The sequence below is a fragment of the Phocoena phocoena genome, chromosome 2 (genome assembly GCF_963924675.1).
Source record: "Phocoena phocoena chromosome 2, mPhoPho1.1, whole genome shotgun sequence".
Taxonomy (NCBI): Eukaryota; Metazoa; Chordata; class Mammalia; order Artiodactyla; family Phocoenidae; genus Phocoena; species Phocoena phocoena.
Window position 1 is genome coordinate 139,676,806 of NC_089220.1, and position 21,095 is coordinate 139,697,900.

The 21,095-nt window shown below is 54.6% G+C and overlaps 2 protein-coding genes across 3 annotated transcripts; one reads left to right on the plus strand and one right to left on the minus strand.

The window, feature by feature from the left end:
- Positions 1 to 254: 254 nt before the first annotated feature.
- UNC45A (unc-45 myosin chaperone A) lies at positions 255 to 13,489 on the minus strand. 2 transcript variants are annotated; one of them, XM_065871084.1, is made up of 20 exons: positions 13,450 to 13,489; positions 13,066 to 13,227; positions 12,798 to 12,834; positions 12,331 to 12,506; positions 10,383 to 10,475; positions 9,706 to 9,873; positions 8,053 to 8,221; positions 7,631 to 7,801; positions 6,596 to 6,767; positions 5,547 to 5,847; positions 4,645 to 4,739; positions 4,269 to 4,410; positions 3,748 to 3,888; positions 3,419 to 3,546; positions 3,159 to 3,225; positions 2,566 to 2,679; positions 2,223 to 2,338; positions 1,247 to 1,364; positions 982 to 1,137; positions 255 to 859 (listed from the first exon to the last, which is right to left on the minus strand). In XM_065871084.1, the coding sequence occupies exons 1-20, from the start codon at positions 13,453 to 13,455 to the stop codon at positions 602 to 604; spliced, it is 2,790 nt and encodes a 929-aa protein (XP_065727156.1). In that variant the 5' UTR covers positions 13,456 to 13,489; the 3' UTR covers positions 255 to 601. The 2 variants fall into 2 exon arrangements, with proteins under 2 accessions (XP_065727156.1, XP_065727155.1); XM_065871083.1 differs by having other exon boundaries at positions 13,405 to 13,455.
- Positions 13,490 to 16,702: 3,213 nt separating this feature from the next.
- HDDC3 (HD domain containing 3) lies at positions 16,703 to 18,573 on the plus strand. The gene is made up of 4 exons (XM_065872476.1): positions 16,703 to 16,855; positions 17,163 to 17,218; positions 17,326 to 17,566; positions 17,874 to 18,573. The coding sequence occupies exons 1-4, from the start codon at positions 16,744 to 16,746 to the stop codon at positions 18,002 to 18,004; spliced, it is 540 nt and encodes a 179-aa protein (XP_065728548.1). The 5' UTR covers positions 16,703 to 16,743; the 3' UTR covers positions 18,005 to 18,573.
- The last annotated feature ends 2,522 nt before the right edge of the window (positions 18,574 to 21,095 follow it).

Below are 21,095 nucleotides of genomic sequence, written 5' to 3' on the forward strand. Positions count from 1 at the left end.
AGTATTGAAAAGCCTAATGCTTGTGTTTCCATGCGACTGGATACTTTATTGATTTGCTTACATTTACCCTTTAGCCCTCTACAAGGATTAAAAGGCAATTCAGCGGGCCCTGAGGTGGGAATTCATTGGATTCCTTCCACAGAGGTGGCTGTGCTGCTGAAAAGCTGCCCACACACGCTCAGCCATGCCCAGATCCTGCTCCACGCTCTGGCCCACAGCCAGCCATCCCTGCCCACTGACTGGGCACATACTTAAGTTCCACACACTTTTTATTAGAGGATGAGGGGTGGTCCTGCCAGCAGGCTCAGGTGAGGCTCACAGCTGGTGAGGCTCACAGCTGGGTCCTTCCCAGTGCAGGAAATCCACAGGCTGAGTTAGGACGCACCTTCCCTGTTCCCAGCTAAGTAGTACAGGAAAAGTTGCCTGCTGCGTGAGGCTGGAGGCAGTGCTGGCAGAGCAGAGCTGTGAACGTGGCCCCTGACTCAGAACAGAGGACATCAAAGGGCAGCTGGGCAGGAGACACCCCAGCACCCACCAGCCAAGGCCATGTCTGTCCTCGCTCCCTGTGCTGCGAAAGGTAGCGTGTGTGAGAGGCAGGTCCTCACTTTCCATCCTGGCTGGGTCTGATAAGCCCATATTCCACTGCTTTCCCCAGACAAGCGGCGGCAGCCCTCATGACTGGGCTCTCCTTGCCCTTAGCCAGCACTGACAGGATCTCCAGCATCTCGCTCTCCATCAGGGTGCTGGCAATCTCACTCGAGGCCTCCACCATGTTCAACACCACCACAGCGCCCCGGTGCTGTAGCTCCTGGTTGGGGCTCAGAAGCAGGGCCTGCAGGATCTCCAGCCAGTGTGTGGTCTGCAGGAAACAGGGCAGCGTGACCACCGAGCATCAGGGAACCCTGGCAGGGCACTCACTCACACACCCTGGCTGGGGGCTCCTGGCCCACCTCCCCTGCCCCACCCAAAAGGGGCACTGACCACTTGGGGGATGCGGCTGCAGAGCGAGGGCCGCGTGGAGGTGAGCATGGCCAGGCCCCCAGCAGCTGCCCGCCGTAGCAGCTCGTCGTCCTCTCCACTGTACAGCACCAGCAGCTTCAGCCGGTCACTGCCCGTGGCTTCAAAGAGATCCTGCACCTGTGGCCGGAAGCGGGGAGTGCACCAGGTTAGCTGGGGCAAAGGCCAGCCAGGGACAGGTACTTCTGCGTGCCTGCCTGCCATGACCGCCTCCTGGACCAACCCTCACCTCCGTGCTCATGGCCAAGTTACACATGCACTCGGTGGCTGCCCGGCGGATCATCTCATGCTCCTCAAACATGTAGCCCTCAATCATGGGCACAGCCCTTTCCTTCAGGATCTTCTGCCTGTGGGGCCAAGGGTGGAGGGTCGGCATCACCAGAGCGCTGGCATCCATCACCCCCACCCCTGTTTCCCCACACAATCAAACCCGGGGCCAAGGATTTCCTTGGGCAATATCCAAAGACCCTCCTGCACCAGGGATGAAACCACCAGGCAGTGGTTTCCAGCCTTCTAACTGGGCCTAGGAAATAGCACAGGACCTTGGGAAATGCTCTAAAGTAGGAGTTAGGAGACCCAGGTGGTGATGATGGCAATGCTAACACCTAACTTTCGAGCCCTCACCCTGACCCAGCACTCGGACTACCTTACTTAATCCGCGCTACAGCCCTACAGTGAAGGTGCAGGTGTGATTATCATTATTACTATTTTGCAGAAGAGGAGACTGAGTGGCCCAAGGTCACAATCAGCAGTAATAGCTAATCTGTACTGCTTGGGCACATTGCCAGGAACCAGGCACCTATGTAGTAAATGCTTTTACACGTATTTTCTCATTTAGTCCTCCTCGCTGCTCCTCCACGAGCTAGGTACTGTAGCCATCCTATTTCACAGAGGGGGAAACTGAGGCACAGAGGGATTAAGTTACTTGTGAGGTTATACACTAATAAACAGTGAACCCAAGATTTGAACCCAGGCAGCCTGACTCCAGGGCCTGCGCTGTCATCGCCCAGTCCCTTGCTATCTCACGGGACACTGCACAAGTCACGTCTCTCAGCCTGTCTCCTCTGCTGTAAGATACAGAGGAGTCACCATGAGGAGCAAATAAGTGAGTGACTGGGGAGTGCTTTCCACGCTGTGAAGTGCTTTCCTGGGGATGGTCCAAACCATGATGCCCTGCCCAGGCCCCACATCCCAAGGGACCTTACCGGAGCCTCTCGCTGATCCCTGCCAGGTTTGTTAGAGCCATGAGTGCCTCAAAGTTCTGCAGGCCGGAGCAGTTGAGGTGCAGGAGAGAGACGAGGGGCCGCACCACCTCGTAGATCTGCGATACGCACCCACCTGTCAGGGCTATGCGCCCCAGCCCCCCCAACCCCACCGGCCCTGCAGATGGGAGGGAGTCCAGCCCCAAAAAGAAGCCTGCCCTTCCCACCCCCAGGGCTCAGCAAAGCTGACACTTCCCCAAGAAGGAGCCGCAGCTCGGGTCAAAGGCCATCAGGGCCCTGTGAGGGCGTGGAGGACAGGCCAGCGCTGGGGCAGAAAGACACGCACCCGCTCACCAGGAAAGGTCATCTCTGGGTTGGAGGTGATGGTGAGCTTGGCAAGAGCCTGGGCTGCCTTCGTCTGCCCCACGTCAGTGCCTTCCAGGGCCAGCGGGAGCAGAGCCTGTAGGGACAAGCCCATCAGTGTCCAAGATGTGCCCGGGAACATAAGGCCCAAACCACGAGGCTCTGAGGCCCTGACTGTGCTGCCCTCACCTTTCCCCGCCATTCTCTCCCCAGGCTTGACAATGATACTCCCACTCCCACCCTCTCATCTCTCTGAGGCCTCCCAGTAAGCTACCCAAACACTTCCCGAAACAACTATTAAGGGACAGATGTGGATTGTGCCCGGCACCAGAGCCATGGAGGTCAATGACACAAGGGAAAGGAGGAGAGCTCAGGACCCTAATAGGCACAAAGTCCGGGGCTCTAAAGAGCCCCACCACCACCCCCCGGCCCCCAGCATCTCTCACTCAGCAGGAAGACATTCCTGCTGGTCGCTAATAACACTTCTCCGTCCCACACCCAACACTGATCTCTGGTGTAGCAGCCACTCAGTGATGTTTTATATGCCATCGAGAAGGAGTCTGTAAGCCCGCTTACCTTGCCCCCTCCCTGAGCAACCACGGTGCCGCGGTCCTCGAACTCCTCCACCAAAGCCAGGAAGACCCTGTGGGGAGAAGGCTGTGCTGGCTCTGGCAGGCAGACCCTCCACTCCTGGGCTCAGCAAAAGAAGGGCGCCATGCAGGTGGCCCCCTGCTCTGAGGGGCCCACGGCACCAGGACCTGCTCCCGCTGTAGTTCCATCAGCAGCCTGGAGGCTGACGGGCTGCAGCAGGTCTGGTGTAGCTGGGGCAGGCTCACCTGGAGAGCAGCTCCCTGCAGGAACTGGTCAGCACAGGGCTCTCGGTCTTCACCATGCACGTCATGGCCGACACCACACCAGCCGCCAGCAGCTTCTTAACCCGAGCCCGCACGAAACTCGGTTTGTCCTGGGGGAGGAGGCAGCTGAGCACAGGGGCCCCGTCTGATCAGGCAGGGAAAGGGGAACCCTCCTCACGGCACAAAATGATGAGCATGAAAACAAAGGGAAGGAACCCGCTTAAACAGAAGGCTCATCTGCTGTGGATGTCGCGGGTCAACTGGCCCCAGTGACACGGAGGCCCCCAAACCCCTCCTAGCAGCCCCCTCACCTTGGGGTGCTGCTCGGGCACGTGCTGCTTGGCGTACTTGGCCAGCTCCACCATCTTGGGGTCCGGCTCCTCGTAGTCGTAGCTATTGGTGCAGTTCACCAGCGCCGAGGCCACTGCAAAGAGCACCGACCTCTCCTCGGACTGCCGGGGGCAGAGGGGCCATCAGCGGCCATCCCGGGGGGAAGAGCAGCACCGGGATAAGCGCTGCCCAGGCTCCCAGTTCTACCCTCAGCTGGACCACGTGGGCACCAGGATGAATCTGGGCACTGCCAAGGCCCGAGGGTGGCCCCAGACTTCAGGAGCTCACACACTTGACCACCCCAACTCCTCCTAAGAGATCGTCCTTTCCGACCCTGCTAGTGCAGGCCAGTACACCCAGGCCACACAGAGCGGCCACTCGGGCTACCAGCCCCCCTCTCTGTGGGGTCACAAAAGCCACTGGCCAAGACCTGCCAAGAAAGCCCCGTAAGCTCTAATCCTAGACAGTGTCCCCGGACGGCTGCAGGAACCCATGGAGCTACCTTGCTGAGCTGGAACAGAGCCTTCAGCGCAGCCTCATCCTCCACAAACTCCTCCTTCACATCGGCATCGAAGGTAAGGTAGGCCAGACCCTCCACCGCCCAGCGCCGAGTGCCCGCATCGATCTGGTCATTGCACAGCCACCTGGGGGCATGCAGGGCACAGATGACCATCAGAAAGGTGGAGGGACAGGAGGGGTACGCCAGGACCAAGGGGGAAAAGCCAGGGGCTGGGGCATCCCCGCCACAGACAGAAGCAGTTCACGCAGCAGCGCAGGAGGGTCTGCCTGGGGGAGGACAGGGCAGTGAGGAGGCCCCACCCTCCTCTTTTGAGGTCTGGCTGACAGGCCGGGAGCCACAACAGTGCTAAATGACTCACTTTCGACACTGCTTGGCCAGTTTGAGCGTGGAGCCTTCAGCAAACTGCTTCATGCTAAAGTCGGTCCCCCCGGCCGAGCCGAGCTTACAGAGTCCCTGGTGGAAGAGGTGAGAACCAGCTGTTGGCCGAGGGACGGAGGCAGAGCAGGGCTCCTCCACAGCTGGCGTGGGCTCCCCGCCGGGCACTCTGCCAGGCTCTCTGGAGGCCATGCACACCGCCACCAGGTTACCACCTGGAGCACTGGGCAGCAAAATCACCTACTGGGGTGGCCACGTGACATGGCATCTGGTAGAAACTGACATATTGACCACCGTGCTGGCCTGGGCCCCAACCCCGCCCAATCACACTGGGATTTGCTGTTCCTTTCCATGTCATAGAAGGAAGCTCTTTACAGATGGAGCTAAGATCCGTGTGGGGAGAAGATGGGTACCTTGGCCCAGGCCAGGATCCTCACGGAATGGAGAAACCCAGGACTAAGTGCTCCGAGGAGGAGGACCAGCTTCCTCAAGGTGCAGGGCTGCAACAGGCTCAGGGAGGCCAGGCAGTCCCCACACCACCTGCTCCTGGGGCTGCCTGCTGGCCCAGCCTGTCCACACAGCCCTCTGACCTGCCTGCCCAGCGTGTCCTCCATCGTCTCCTCCTGGAGCCGCTCCCACTGCCCACAGCGGGCAGCCCGGGCCGCCCTGCATTCTCAGGTGTCCTCTCTGTACGAGGCTCATCTCTCTGACCCGACCATGAGCCCTGTGGTAGTAGGAGCCAGGGCCCCTGCCTCCGGCCTCGACAAGGCCCTGCACGTCCCATACTGTCACCCAGCGTGTGCTGATGCTGCACCCTGAGACACCAGCCAGCCCGGGGCCCCTGCCTGGCTGCCCGCTTGCCCAGCCCAGGCCCACCCGTCTCACCACCAGCGCCCGGATGCGGATGCTGTCCTTCTCGCCGCGCCTGTACAGGTCCTTCAGCAGCGAGACGCCATTGGCCGTGATAAACGAGGCCCGCCTGGCCTTGCCGGCCGCGTGGATCAGGGCCTCCACGGCCACCAGCTGCTCCTGCTCCTGCTCCGAGGCACATAGAGCGATCACACTCTCCATGACGCCACTCAGCTCCAGGGCCCGGTTGCCGGCATCACACGGGCCCTGCAGGAGGCAGGACACCGTCTGGAGGGCCCGCAGCTTCCCAGCCAGCCCTTGGCCCTCAAACCAGCTCCTGAGGGGTACAGGGTGGCAGCTGTCACATCAAAGCCAGCATAAGGGGACTCTCCTTCCCTCCCTTCCCCTCCACTGGCTGGGCATCTGCACTACTTGGGCAGCAACAGCAAGAAAAGCTGCTGGCATTCCCTGGTGGTCCAGTGGTTAGGATTCTGGGCTTTCACTGCCGAGGGGGCCCGGGTTTGATCCCTGGTCGGGGAACTAAGATTCCATAAGCTGCATGGAGCAGTCAAAAAAAGAAGAAGAAGAAAAGAAAAACTGCCAATGGGAAGACGAGGACATCCTCTAGATGGCAGTCGCTGGCGTTCTTTATCGAGGCTTTCATTCGAGCCTCCCCTGATGACACGCCACCTAATGTAGGTCACTCTCACTCACACCACCCTGTTGTCTCCTTCCCTGCACTCACTAAGATCTGAACTTGTGCTGCTTATTTCCTGACTTGTCTTCTCCTAGCTGTGAGCTCCTTAAGGACTGTCATGCTGCACTGCTGTGTCAGAACGGACACACAGTAAGTGCTCAGTGAACGCTATGTGCTTGAGGACATCTGTTGCACTAGAGAACTGATTTGAGAAAGAATGTCCCTGGGGAGGTCACTCTGGAACAAGATGTGGCCCTTGGAACCACCCTGTCTGGCCCCAGCTAGTCTTCCTCAAGGCTGCTCTCCTTGTGGGAAACCTTTCACTGCTGTCCCTCCCCAAAGAGTGAGAACTCTCGCAGGAACCCTGGCAATAGGAGGCTTCCCTTACTTGATGTAGTTTTCACAGAGTCGGTGGAAGTTCTCCCTCTCGGCATCACACTTCAGGTCATCGAAGAGCTTGCTGAGGAGAATGGAGGCGCTCATACGGCTGTTTGCTGTCACTGTGAGCTCCCCGGGAGGGTCCTGCACGGAGCCCCCCACTTCCAGAATCTTTTTCAGACCTGAAAAGACACCCTATTTAGACAGCAGAACATGAGTTCCAACCCCTATAAGCAAAGGGAAGAGGTTTCCTGGGAGATGCATGCAAAGGCAGGATCACTCTGGCACGAGGTCAGAGTGCAGACAGGCTCACAGAAGCCGGTGGGCTGGGGGCAGGCGTGGGGGCAGGCAAGGACCTCAGAAGTAAGGTCTGCATGCAGGCGCTGCCCGTGGGGGTGAATGCTGTAGGGTCTGGAGGTTCCTCATCTGTAAAACTGAAGGGGAAAACAACATCCACGCCTCATAGGATAATTGGGATAACAAGAAAAGATGAGTACCCGACAGATGTACTCAGGCTGGGACTTTGCCAACCCTTCCTAATTTACCTTTTAAGGGAAAAGAGCAGTATGGACTTATATATTAAACTTGAAGAATATTCGCCCTGCATATAGAAGTAACACACACTCATTGAAAAAACTTCAGACACAGAAAGCTGACCCGGCCTCCCTGTTAACCTGCTCGTGGGCCCGCTCAATGTGCGTGCACATGAACGCGGCTGAAGGGGCCAACGTTCCCTAAGGGCACAGTGCAGGCCGCATGCACCTCAGTGCAGACACACGCTGGGTGCAGTCCCTCCCGGAGACGAGCAGGCCCAGCTACCCGAGCAAGATGCAACACACACTTGATCTTTCTCTGTCTCTCTGTATTTATTTATCTATCTACCTACCTATTTATTTACTTATATGCCACGCCACAACGGCTTGCAGGATCTTAGCTCCCGGAGCAGGGATCAAACGCAGGCCCTCGGCAGTGAAAGCACAGAGTCCTAACCGCTGGACCACCAGGGAATTCCCTTTCTCTCTCTTTTTAAGACTCTATCACCTACCTTGGTCGATAACCCAGAGGGTGAGGCTGTTGTTGGGGTCCTTAGGAGACTTTCGGGGCACCACTTTAATCAGGAGGGTCAGGGCACTGTCTCGGCCTTGGCCTGAGACCCCCACCTCAGTCAGTAGCTCCAAGAGATTACTGATGAGGACCTTCAGCTCCCGGGCGGGATCTGGCAACAAGAAGACATTAGTGGGCTCTCCAGTGGCCTAGCCCCAACTTCCCCAGTAGAGAGAGGGGACCTGCAGCCTGAGCACTGGTTTCCAGCCTTCCCCGAGGCGCCCTGGCTACTTAGAACCTCGAGTAAGATACTGTCAACAAGCCGTATTCCTGAACAACCTGCGGCTGCAGCTGGCCTGGCTGGCTCAGCCCCTTCCTCTCCACGAGAGCCACACCACAGGACATAGACTTGCTTCCACTCACCCACGATGATGGCGCCTTCTTTGCCACGGAAGCCCTTCTTGACGCCTTCCTTGAGGGCATCAAACATAACCTGCAACAGGTGGCAGGCAGCCAGGGACACGGCCTGGTTTTCCACGCCCAGGATGGAGACCACCCTCCGAGTTCCCAGCACACTCAGGGTCGCCACTGTCTGGGTGGGAGAGAAGTGGGCAGAGCTTCCAGTTGGTGAAGGGCAGCCGTGGAGATCCCTAACTGGGGGTCAGAGAGGGTGGCCAGAGGGGAGAAAACGTGGGTGAAAGAGCAGCTCCCCATGAAAGCGAAGTGGGCCTGCTGAGGGTGAGGCCGGGGCAATGCCAGGATTATCTTGTTGGAAGGGCTTCCTAAAGAAACATTCCAGGGGATTCCCCCACTCTCTCTCTCCTCGGCTCCAATCAGAAAAGACAAGGAATACTGTGGCTCTGAAGGCAGCTGCTTTGGTTCGTGTCTCCCCAGGAAGGAGAAACATAAGCCTGGACAAAGCTACCTGACTACCTGGCCCAGGGACACCTCATTCCTCCCTGATACCAACCCTGAGGTTCTGTCTACATCCTGGGGATGTGGACATACACGGAACGAACCACAAGGCCTCTATGCCCATTTCTGAGCTGGAAAAACCCCGAAGGTCTACTTGGGTCCATCCTCATTCACAACAGGGATGGGCAGGAAGGCTAGAGGAGGCAGGTGGAATTCACGTGGCTTCACCGTTCCTAGTCCTGGGAGACCCAGAAATAGAGCCCGATTTTGGCCTGAAGTGCTCATAGAATGTTTCACATTTCCACCCCTGATCTAGGAACTGTGGGCTCCTCTAAAAGCAACCAAGGGTCAAGTCCCTGTTCCCTAGGTCCAGTCAGTTCAGGCAAGAGCCAGAGCATGGACTTTGTGACACTGGCCTGGGGCAGGGCTGTTCTTGTTGAACCTTCTGTGTAGGACACCCACAGTCTACACTGAGAACCATCTCAGGGTCCTGCCCTACATACCTGGTCTCGATGGTAAAGATGCTGTGGGTCACATCACTGACCACATCAAGCACTGTGAGGACCCCTGTCCAAGGGAAATGCCAGCTTGATGGTGAGGGAGGGACAGGTACCCTGTTCTTCCCGTGCAGCTTGCTTTTACCACACGGACAATGAGGGGATCAATGACCAGGTGTCTCTGCGATCTGCCGCAGGAGAGTTCCCTGGTCCGGGAAGATCCCACATGCCGCAGAGCAGTTAAGCTTGTGCGCCACAACTACTGAGCCTGAGCTCTAGAGTCCACGAGCCACAACTACCGAAGCCCGCACGCCTAGAGTCCGTGCTCCGCAACAAGAGAAGCCACTGCAATGAGAAGCCCGTGTACCACAATGAAGAGTAGCCCCCGCTCGCCGCACCTAGAGAAAGCCCATGCGCAGCAACAAAGACCCAACGCAGCCAAAAATAAAATAAATGAAAAAACAAAGTGCTCAGGGTGTCAGTGGGCTGCTTTCGCTCTTTCCTGGCCGCACTTTGTCCCAAACCACGTTGGTCTTTTTGTGTCATTTTAATTTTGCCTCTCGTTACATATCTCCTTATATTTTACCTTATAAGATGAGAGGTGGAAGAGTAGATGGACAGACAGACTGACTGGGGCAGTAACTAGACCCTTCGCCCCACCCACCCGTGACTGGTGTTCAGAGCAAATGCCGACTAGTGTGCGCAGGGCTGCCAGCATCAGGTCGGGCTCTCCTGTGTCCAGCAGGCGCTGCAAAAGCTGAACGCCGTTGCTCCGGAAGATCTTCTCAGCTCCAGCATCCTCCCGGGCCAGCACCACCAGGTTCTGAGATGCCTGCGTCAAAGGAAGTGCACATAACATGAACACTGTACACGGCACGGGGCAGGGCAAGTAGATGCCCTGAGCTCTGGACCTCACTGCTTCCACTTAGCAGCTGAGTGACCTTGGCCATAAACTTAACCTCTGTGAACTTCAGCTTCCTCTTCTGTAAGTAGAGAAAAGAGCTTGCTCTTGGCATTGAGGGTTAGAATAAATGGAGTCCTGAGTCCCTGGCAAAGCTTGAAGGGCAGAAATAGTGCCTCAGTCACCTCTGTACACCCAACTCCTAGCACAGGACCTAAGCACCAACAAGGTGCTTCGGGAACACTGGTTCCCTCTCCCTCGCTCACACTTAGGCCCCAGGCCCTCTGAGCTCCCACCCAGGCTCTGTGAGCCCAGCTGCCCGATCTAAGGAGCGACGTGCAGCAGGCCAGGCCAGCAGGGGCTCCCAGGGCCAACATCAGCATACAGGGACGGGTGGGCAGCGCTGGGGGAGTTCAGCTCCCACTCACACAGTTCCATACCTTTTGCTTTTTCTCAGTGCCTTTTTCTTGCGGGTCCAATAATATCTGAAACATCTGCTCCACTTTGGAATCCGTCGAAGACATGTAACCCACCTACGACAAATCAGCAAAGCATGGGAGGAACTGCCTCTCTTGACCGGAGACAACACATTCCCTCTTTGTTCTCTCTGGCTCCTCCCAGGGCCTGGCTCCTGACTCTGGGAGGCACAGAAGGATGCCTGGGCTTAGGCCTCGCACCAAGCTACCTTGGGCAGGAAGAGACTTGCCTGGCAGCTTCTCCCAAACTCCCCGCAGCTTTCTTCTCTGAGCTATTTCCCACTTGGGCAGCGGGGGCAGCACTGATGCTGAAGGCAGGGCCATTCAGAAGGGGTGGCGTCCTGTTAGCCATGAGGCAACCCACTCCCAGGGGGGCCATGTACGTTGTGGCAGCCTGGGTGCACTGCCCGTGGCGCTGAACCAGCATTTATACCTCCTGCAAGGGAGCCAGCAAGTCACGAGGTAGCTGCTGACACGCCTTTTAAGTCAAGGATTCTCTTTTTGATGTTTGTTTAAAAATAATCTGAATGACCAAGCTCATCCTAGGCCCTCTCCCTCCCTAGGTTCCTGGGCGTGGATAGCAGCACATGCCTAGCATGTGTGCCGCTCCCCGCTTCCCCTCCTGCAGTCATGGCAGACGTGGTTCATGTCACAACACGTTCTCCTAGGCCCAGGCAACCTGCTTCCTAATCCTTCTCAACACAGGATTCTAAGGAGCCCCAGCTGATCAGACAGAGCTGACACTGAGAGTAAAATAGTCTGCTTTCCCAGGTCTCAACCTTTTGATAAGGTGTTTGCCATCGTATTACTTGCTTTCACTGAGTCAGAATTTTAACACCAAATTATCTGGCTAATTCAAGCTTGATAATAGTTCATGACAATCTTTAGATTATTTTCTCCTAAATTAATTTTTAAATGTGTATCACACAATGTCTATTTAAAAAAACAACCAGATGAAGCAAAATCTCTTTTGAAAAGCCCTCTCGATCCTATTCCTTTCCCTAGCAGTCACAGTCATCATTTTGATGCATGTCTTTTAAAATATTTTTCTTTGTGTTTACATACCCAACTGTACCCGTGGAAAAAACATGGTATTATTTTGAGTGCATTTGGTGGGGGGGGATCATTTTAACATAAACGGTATCATACTATACGTTATTATATGTTTTGCTTTTTTTTCCACTTAAGTGTCAGCTTTCCACGTCCATATGTGTTGATCTGCCTATTCTTAGTAACTACTGCATAGGAGTCTGTAGTAAGGATGTCGCTCAGTTTATTTAGCCATTCCCCTACTGCTGGGCATTTAGGCAAGTTCCAATTTTTCATTACTACAAACAAGGCTGAAACAAACATACACACACCTGCTTGTGTACACAGGCAAGTCTTCTCTAGGGGAGATAGCAAGAAGTAAACATACTGAATCACAGGACATGCTCACTTAAAAATTTAAGAGATATGCTAGGGAGACGCAAGAGGGAAGAGATATAGGAATATATGTATAATTGATTCACTTTGTTATAAAGCATAAACTAACACAGCATTGTAAAGCAATTATACTCCAAAAATATGCTAAAGTACTCTGCAAAGGAGCTGTACCAATTTACACCCCCTCCAGCTGTCATGAACGAGCCCACGTCCTCCCACAACCTCACCCCTTAAAGTGTCTCCCTCCTTCTAGCAATGTGTACAAACTTTAAATGTTTGCCAAACAGACCACCAAAAAGAACAGCACCTTGCTGTTCTTTTAATTTGCTTTTCCGTAACCACTGGCAAGGTTGAGCATCATTCTATAAGGTCATTTGCCATCAGCATCCCCCTTCCAGAGAACTGTGTTTACACACTTGATCCAGATCCATTTATCAGTGCCCTTCTACCACTGGTCAATGCCTCGCTCTCTCAATTACTCACACACCTTCTCCTGAATCTGGCCCGCAATGTTCCGCAGGGCCTCCTGGAAAACTTTGTTCTTGGGCTCCAGGCTCACACATCTCTGCAGGTCAAGGACAGCCTGGTCGAGGCGGCCTAGCTTCTCTAGGGCTTGGCTCCGTCGGTAAAGTGCTTTGACATCCCCACCGTCCTTTTCAATGGCTGAGCACAAACAGGAGCTCTGTCAGCACCCATGAGGCCACCATCTCCAGGCAAGAGCAGGAGGGAAAGATCTCGAGGGGCAGAGGAAGGTGGGGGGACGGATGTGGGGCTTCAGCCTCAGAAAAGGTGAGGGTAGCTGCGGAAAAGGAAATGCCCCAGGAAGTGGGAAAGAAAAAAGGCAGATGTGTTTCAGGGGTGAAAGGAGGAGGAGAAAGTGACGGTGCAGTGGTCCCAGAATCCTTGCCCATCCCAGAAGTCCCACAGCTCCACACAAGGGCCACATTCCCCTACCTTTGGATGCCTCGGTTTCTGCTTTGTCGTAATCTTCCTGTAAGAGAAGAACAGGCCTGAGAGGCTGGTCATCTCCTTTTTCGGGCACAACTGGGCAACAAAGTTGTTTTCCTTAGTCACCAGGTTCCCCCACCACCTAGAGACCCAAAAGACGTGTAACAAGTGTGGGTGGCCTGAGAAGGCGAATGTCCAGTCGGGGCCCAAGGAGCGGCGAGGTGCGCCGACAGGGGTCCGGGTAGGCCAGGGGAAGAGCAGCCGGCTCGCTCACCAGCTTGAGGTGGCAGGCGGCCCGGTTCCGGTGCAGAATGGCCTGGTTCTGGGGCGTTGCGCCCAGACCCAGGGCTTGGGTGTAGGCCGTCAAAGCGCCTTCGTAGTCCCCGCATTTGAACAGCTCGTTGCCATCCTTCCTCAACTGTTCCACTGAGCTGGCCTGTGGAGGGAAGGGGTGGAAACGTCCGAGGTGGGCTCAGGGTGAGCCGGGGAGCTAGGGGCAGAGGAGCCTGGGGGTCGCGGGTGGGTCCCATGGAGGGCCAAGATTGAGGGAGGAGGGCCGAGAATGGTCAGAGCAGGTGCGAAGTGGTGATGGCGCAGGGAGATGGGTACGCACCCCGGGGTCGGCGGGCCGGGGCTCGGGGGTCCCTGGACCACTCACGGTCATCGCGCAGAGGACGTCCCAAGCGCGCGCGCAGGCGCAGTCTGTGGAGAGGGGTGGGTCTAGACTCGGGAATCCGCTGTCGGCTGCCCCGCCCCAGTCTTGCGTCAGAGGCGGTGGTAGAGAAGGGGCGGGGCCAAGGGGAGAGCACGCCGGGAAGAGGGGCAGGGCGCTCGGCCCGGGTCCGCAGGCGCAGAGAAGCCCCAGGCGCGCTTAGTCTGTTCCCGCTGAGACCGGCAGGGGGCGCGCGGCGGAAGGCCGAGAGGGGCGCCCGTGGCTGCTCAGGTCTGGTCCCGGCCCAGGTCCCGGCCCAGATCTCGGCCCCGGCCCCGACCGCGGCAGAAATGCACGAGGTCTGCAGTCATCAGGGCCACGAGCAGCAGTCTGTAAAGGCCCAGTGCTAGAAGCGGGCCCGGGGCCCTATGGGAGAGGGGAGGGTATCAGGATGCTGGCCCAAGCCGCGCTCTTGCTACTGCAGCCTGTGGGTTAGAGCCCCTGAGAGTCTGGAGAAAGCCCAGAACTCCCTACCCAGAAAAGTGTAGAATTTGAAAATACAAATTCAAGGAGCTCACAGGTACCCTGAAGCCATCTGTGGACAGATTCAGGATTGAAAACCCCAACTATAATACGTGTAATCCAGAATACAAGATCCTCTCAGTATTGACACCCGTCCCACCCCACCCACCACACAACACCTACAATGACTTCCTGTCACCTGCTTTCACAGCCCCCTGAACTTTTCCTTCACAGATTTGTTTGTAATCATGTATTTACGCGATTTTATGTTTGAGATCTGTCCCTCCACTGGTCTGTAAGCTACAAGCCTCCCACTCCAGAAATTAGGAACAGAGCCTCAGGTACTGGAACACCCCATCAGTGTGCCAGTGGCTCTGGGGTTGGAGTTCTCACCTGAAGACGTGAGGAGGCGGAAGGGCAAGAGAGATTGACCTGGTGCAAGGCCTCAAATTCAGACCGAGTGCAGCAGGAGCCCCCTAAAGCCTGCAGGTGGCAGCAGTAGGCTTCCTCCGGGGTATCAGAGAGCCGAGGACAGAAGAAACCGGGGTAGTGATGGCCATCAGCATCCCAGGCGGTCTGGCACAAGTGGGGATGGTGGGCCAAAGCTGAAAGGAGGGGCAAGAGAGCTGGAGACAGGCAGGAATGATCTACCCACACCCCACTCCACCCCTTTTGGAGAATAAAAGGGATCAACCATTATCAGAAGGGCAGGCTTCCTTCCTCCCCACAAGCTCCCCAGAGTAGCCTATACCTTGCTAAAAGAGTAGGGTACTGGAGGCGGGGCTGGGAAGAGGAGAACGCTGTACCTGAGAGAGAGGTCGGCTGGGCAAACGTCATCCAGCTGAAGAGCAGCAGTACCCCACAGACAGGCCTGTCAGCAAAGGGCCTGGCCTCCTCTGGAAGCCCATGAGAGGTCACCTCCACCTCAGCCCTGGTCCTAGAAATCCCAACATCTCTATTTCTAAGCCATGGCTGCAGGCAGTAAGGAAATAAAATCAAAGCCCCAAAGCACCATTAACACAAACCTGAAGCTTCTCTGTCACAGACCTCTAGAGAGAGCTGAAAGTGACTGAGTTTCTATCTTCTATTGGAAAATGGGAGGATTGTGGCTCCAGGCTGCCTAAGGTTCTCTAAGCTGAAGGGGAAAAGGCTCAGAAGGCTAGAACACCGAATGAGGAATGAGAGAGAAGTTGAGCCACTAGCCTGAAGAACAGACAAGCATTAAGAACCAAATATGTTTCTCTCTATACACTCTAAACTTTCAGGCTGCCGTGGAAGCCATGGGAATTCTGATTGTTCCACTTCAGGCCCCAGAGACCTCAGTTCCAGCGTTTGGAGCTTCCCTCTCTAACTTCTGCGTCATGGCAACCACCAAGACTAGCTGAAAAGCAAGTGTGAGTGTTCTCATTAACTTTTCCCCTGAGCCCTCATTGACCCCAGCTACCAACCAAAGTATAAAATCTACCAATCTGACTGGAGTATACTTAGCAACCAGCCAACCCCATTTCACAAGAAAATCTCTTCCAGGGTCTCCAGGTCTCTCTTACCAAACCTCATACTTCATAGATGCTGTCTGCTGAGACAGGGCATTTCTCGAGAAGGCCAGAGGCCACCAGCCAGCAGTGTTGTGTTGTTCCAGTGTCTACTGAGGCCTAACAACGTCATGCTCCCAGAACAGCAGTGACAACACTCATAAGGGGCCCACAGCAGTGCCTGGGAACTGAAGCAGGAACCCTCACGGCACAAGAAAGAAATGCAGATTTTGTTCCCAGCGCCTGACAGCAAAGAAGACAGTTCCTGCAGAAACAACACTGCTGCCTGGGAGCCTAAGTCTGAAACAGTTAGGGAGGGCTCCCAGTGCAGGCTCCAATTTCCAGAAGGTTAAGCACTAGGGTCTTCTGGCCCCAAAGGTGAGGCTCCCATGCCCATAGCAACCAGGCCATTCTTGCAGGGAGAACTATTTTTATAAATTTATTTATTTTATTTTATTTTAATTTTGGCTGCGTTGGATCTTCGTTGCTGCGCGCGGGCTTTCTTTAGTTGCAGCAAGCGGGGGCTACTCTTTGTTGCAGTGCATGGGCTTCTCCTTGCGGTGGCTTCTCTTGTTCCGGAGCACAGGCTCTAGGAACGCAGGCTTCAGTAGTTGTAGCACACAGGCTCAGTAGTTGTGGCTCGCAGACTATAGAGTGCAGGCTCAGCAGCTGTGGCACATGGGCTTTAGTTGCTCCGCGGCATGTGGGATCTTCCCGGACCAGGGCTCGAACCCATGTCCCCTGCATTGGCAGGCAGATTCTTAACAACTGCGGCCACCAGGGAAGCACAAGAACTATTTTTAGAGCGCTTTGAGAATTTTCAGAGCATTGACAGCTTGAAAATTGTTTTGCCATGGCGGGAGAGGACCCTCCTGGGAGAAGCTGTCTCTGGTCCAGAGGCTAGGTGAATTGCCCTTCCTCCAAGTTACCAGTCCCCTGTGCCTTCCTGCCCTGGACACACTGTGAGGCTGCTGTCTTATGTCTTGTGTATTTTCCTCCTTCCGCCAGGATGTGGGTTCCCAGAGCCAGGCCATATTCTTCTTGCACCATCAGCAAAGCCCACTTAACCAGGGGCTGCGATCTTGAGGGCAGCTTCCCACACCCAGGGCCCTCACGTCAACCCCAGAGAAACTCTTCTGGGCCAGACTCCACAATCCTCAGGCCTCCGCGGCGCTAGGGGGCGCTGTGGAAGCTCGGTCCACGCTCCCCGGGATCCTGGGACCGAGGTCCCCGCGCCACCCGCGCGATGGGCTCCGAGGCGGCCCAGCTGTTGGAGGCGGCTGACTTCGCGGCTCGCAAGCACCAATGGCAGCGGCGGAAGGACCCCGAAGGGACCCCCTACATCAATCACCCTATCGGTGGGCGCGCCGCCAGGGGAGCAACGGCTGTAGCATCTAGGGGGTGGGGACCGGGAAGGGAACCGGGGGGCGTGCACCTCATCGAGCACCTAGTCCGTACCAGTCCTTGTGCCAGGCACTGTTCGTGACGCACCACAACCTGGGGCGGTAGGCATGATTGTTCCCTTTGTAGAGTGAACATCCAAAAAAGAGTAAAGGACTTCCCCAAGGTCACCCAGCTAGTGAGGGGCCACATCTGGCTCTACAAAACCCACAACACGCCGCCCTGGGACTCCCTCCTGTCTGACTTCCTGCTTTGCCCCGTCAGGTGTGGCTCGTATCCTGACCCACGAGGCAGGAATCTCTGACATTGTGGTGTTACAGGTAACTTTCCTCCTCTGCTAGGAGGCTGGGGTGCGGGTCAGGGGCCCCATTCAGCTCTGGGTTCCCCTTGGCAGGCGTCACAGGACTGAGTGAGAGCCTGTCCCCAGGCAGCCCTGCTCCATGACACGGTGGAGGACACAGACACCACCCTGGATGAGGTGGAGCTGCACTTCGGGGCACAAGTGCGGCGTCTGGTGGAGGAGGTAACAGATGACAAGACTCTGCCCAAGCTGGAGAGAAAGCGGCTGCAGGTGGAGCAGGCACCCCACAGCAGCCCCGGGGCTAAACTGGTGAAGCTGGCAGACAAACTGTACAATCTGAGGGACCTGAATCGCTGCACCCCAGAGGGTATGCTCCTCCACCTGCTCTGAGGGCAAGGGGAGGGGTATCCACCTTCTGAAGGCACAGCTTGGTCACTTCCCCTGAAAAAAAGCCCGGGTGTTCTTGTTAATTCCCTAGACTAATCTTAGTAGACCACTCTGATCTTCTTTCATACACTAGAAATGCAGTAGCTGGGCAAGGGGGAAGTTTTCAGAACAAATCCGTCCATCAGGAACTCATCTCACAGCCCTGCACCAAGCCCTCCAGGAAGTGGGCAAAATCCAGTGCCTTCCTGGACGTCAACGTGAGCAGTTTCCTGTCCATTCTTATGCAGGATGGTCCGAACACCGAGTCCAGGAATACTTCGAGTGGGCAGCACAGGTGGTGAAGGGGCTTCAGGGGACAAACCAACAGCTGGAAGACGCCCTAAAGCAGCTGTTTAAGGAGCGGGGGCTGACACTCTGAGCAGTATTTGGAGCCATCCAGTGGCACAGACTCCATCCTTGCCCAGGCCAGAGAAGATTCATACTTCAGCCTTTCGGTGCCTCCCGAGCTTCCTCCCTGGTTCACTCAGCCCAGGTATTAGAGACCAAATACACGTGTCCTTTCTCACTCTGAAGATCTGCCAACTAAGCTGAGCCCCAGATTGTGGGATGATGCGCCCCACCCATTTCTAATGCATTCACTGCCCTTCTCCAGGCCTTGGGTCTGATTGCATGGTGGGATCTCTGGCCCCTCAGGGACTTGGGCTTATATATAAACGCTAGTTCAAAAGTCATTATGCAAAATAAAACATTTGGATAAAGGTTTGAGCTGCTGCTGCTCCTTCTCCAGCCTCCCCATTGGGGAACCGATGGGGGGAGGGGGGATACCTGCCCTTCAGTAGGGCAGGGTTCCAACTGTGTGCCCCTGGGACAGATCCCTCAGGTTGAGGGCCTCAACCCCTCGGAGACTGGCTTCCTTATCAGTAAGATAGGTTGTGTAATTATCAGGGCTGGATTATGTGACGTGCCTGACACACAGGTATTCAAAAATTGGCAGGCTTCCTCATTAAGAAAGTTGGATGGGTTGACAGATACATTGGAAAGGAGTGCCAACCTGCTTACTGGCAGCTCTTGCTGAGCACGGGAGAGTCCCCAGAAGCAACACGATAGGGCCGGTGGGGGACCGCGGGTCCCTCAAACCCCGGGTTGCAACGGAAACTTGCCGAAGTTTGCATCCCACCCCCAGTTTCCCCTTCATCACATTTCGGGTTCCCTTGGTTGCTAAGCGACAGGAACTTCCGGGCGCTTCGGGAAGTGGCCCGGGAACTGACCCACGCTTAGAGCCCGGCGGTGGGCGGGATCTGGGCGAGGAGGCGGAGCTTTTCAAGGTGTCCGCCTGAAGGGATCCCCAACTGATCGGTTTTTTGGTCGGTGCTGAGCAGCTGAGGCCTATTAGCACACTTGAAAAGGGTACATCTGTGAGGATGAGGAGGTTGTTAGGTCAAAGGCCACTTCGTGGTCATGAGGTGCTTGATGTTTTACAAAACCTTTTCACAGGTGTTACCTCATCTGTTTTTTATAATAACCAGATGAGATAGGCAGGGTAGGGATTATTGTTCTCATTTTACTGAGATGAAATATGAAGCTCTCGGAGGTGAGAAGACTTGTTAATGATCAACAAGACCAGAATCCCTCTCTCTTTTTGCCACACTGCTGGGCCTTTTTAACCAGACAAAAATGACCACAATTGAGGTTAGCTCCAACCACGCTGGACATAGTAAAGATCAAATCTGAAGAGGCTAGTGGATCTGGATTATGAGTCTGGCCTCCCTAGATAACCTGTTTGATCTGAGCCAATAGAGTGGATTTTTTTTTTAATTCAATAATTTTTAAAAATAATTAGAGACTTTTGGAAAAGTTGGAAGTACAACATAAGTAACTTTTTCACCTGAACCATTTGAGATTAACTTGCTGACCTGATGGACTATCACCCCTAAGTACTTTAGTATTTGGACAAAGAAATTCTCCTGCATAAACCAAACTACAACCATCAACATCAGGAAATTAATGTTAATACCTTACTACCCTAACTCTCTGATTATAGGGGGCTTCACAATTGTATGCTTAGTTTGGCTTTTGCTGGGCTGGGAATCAAAAGGTTTACTTCCAGCCTAGAATTAGAATGACAACAAAGAGATTCCTGGCCACTCTGAGGATCTGTCCTCAACTGGTCTCCATTTCTCTGGAGCTGCATGGCCTCGTCTTCTGTTCATGGCTGTAGCTCTTCTCTCCATTCTTAGTCAAAGGAGATTTCCTCTTGTTTTGAGTATGACCATTGCTTTTACATTTTAAAAAAATATATATTTATTTTGGCCGCTCCGGGTCTTAGTTGCGGCATGCGATGGGGATCCAGTTCCCCAACCAGGGATCAAACCCAGGCCCCCTGCATTGGGAGCACAGAGTCTTAACCACTGGACCACCAGGGAAGTCCCTTGCTTTTCCATGTTTCATATTTTGTTTAGCATTCTTAGGCATTAGGAGTTGAGGGGGCAGCAGTACAGGTGTGCTTACTCATCTAGTTTGAATACAAGTCCCCAGGCATTCTGACAAGAAAACCTGTCTTTCCCCTACTGAGCTTCTCAGGCCTCCACACCCAATGCTGTGTCTTACATCTTCATCCCTGTCATGTTCCAAATGCCAAGGAGGCCTCATCCCCAACCCCACATAGGCTTCCTGTGCCTAGGCTACCTAATTTCAGAGTTCTTTCCTTCCAGATTTATTCTCAACTAGGGAGGTCTAAGTCAGGAGCCAAAATGGATGGACACTCTGCAGCACTTGGTCCTGGCAACTATTATCATCAAATAAGATTTCCCACTGACCCTAAGTAAAACTGAGGTTTGCTGTGAAGGATCTGGTCTCTCATTTATCTTTATTTTTTTTTCTACGAGAATTGCTCCTTGAAGTGTTTGTACGCATTTTTGTTACGGAGAAACAAAAATTTAGTTCAGAGATCTCTTTTGGATGGTTAGCCTCATTCCTACCACCCAGACTATGATCTCCTTTCTCTGTGAGGGCATGAGTGTCATTAGCTAACCACAGTGACAAGACAGTGTGGTAAGCAGGTCAATTTCAGGTAAAGATGCCACTCTCTCCACACAGCTCATACCCATCCCCTAGGCAAGCCAAATCAGAGCACTGTGTGGGCCTGGCCCACTCTGCTTGGGGGGACTCAGCTCTTACAGTTTGAGTCTGCCTTTCTCTTCATGGTTCCAGCTGGCCATACAGCCCTCCCTTCTTCATGGAAACAGTATGATTCTATGGATGGAGAGTTGCAGAGAGGAACAGAATCCTATCCATTTCCAGTGGCTGAAGTTGCTTCTGTTATGTCCTGGTTCCTTTTTTTTTTTTTTAATGTGTTTTATGTCACTGAAAATTGATTTGTTCAATAACCTTGTATCGAGATTGCATACTGGAAAGAACATTTAATTGGCTTTGCCACTGACATAGGTGAGTTCATGTAACCTCTGTGGGTCTCAGTTCCTCATTAGTAAAATGAGAGGGTTGGACTAAAT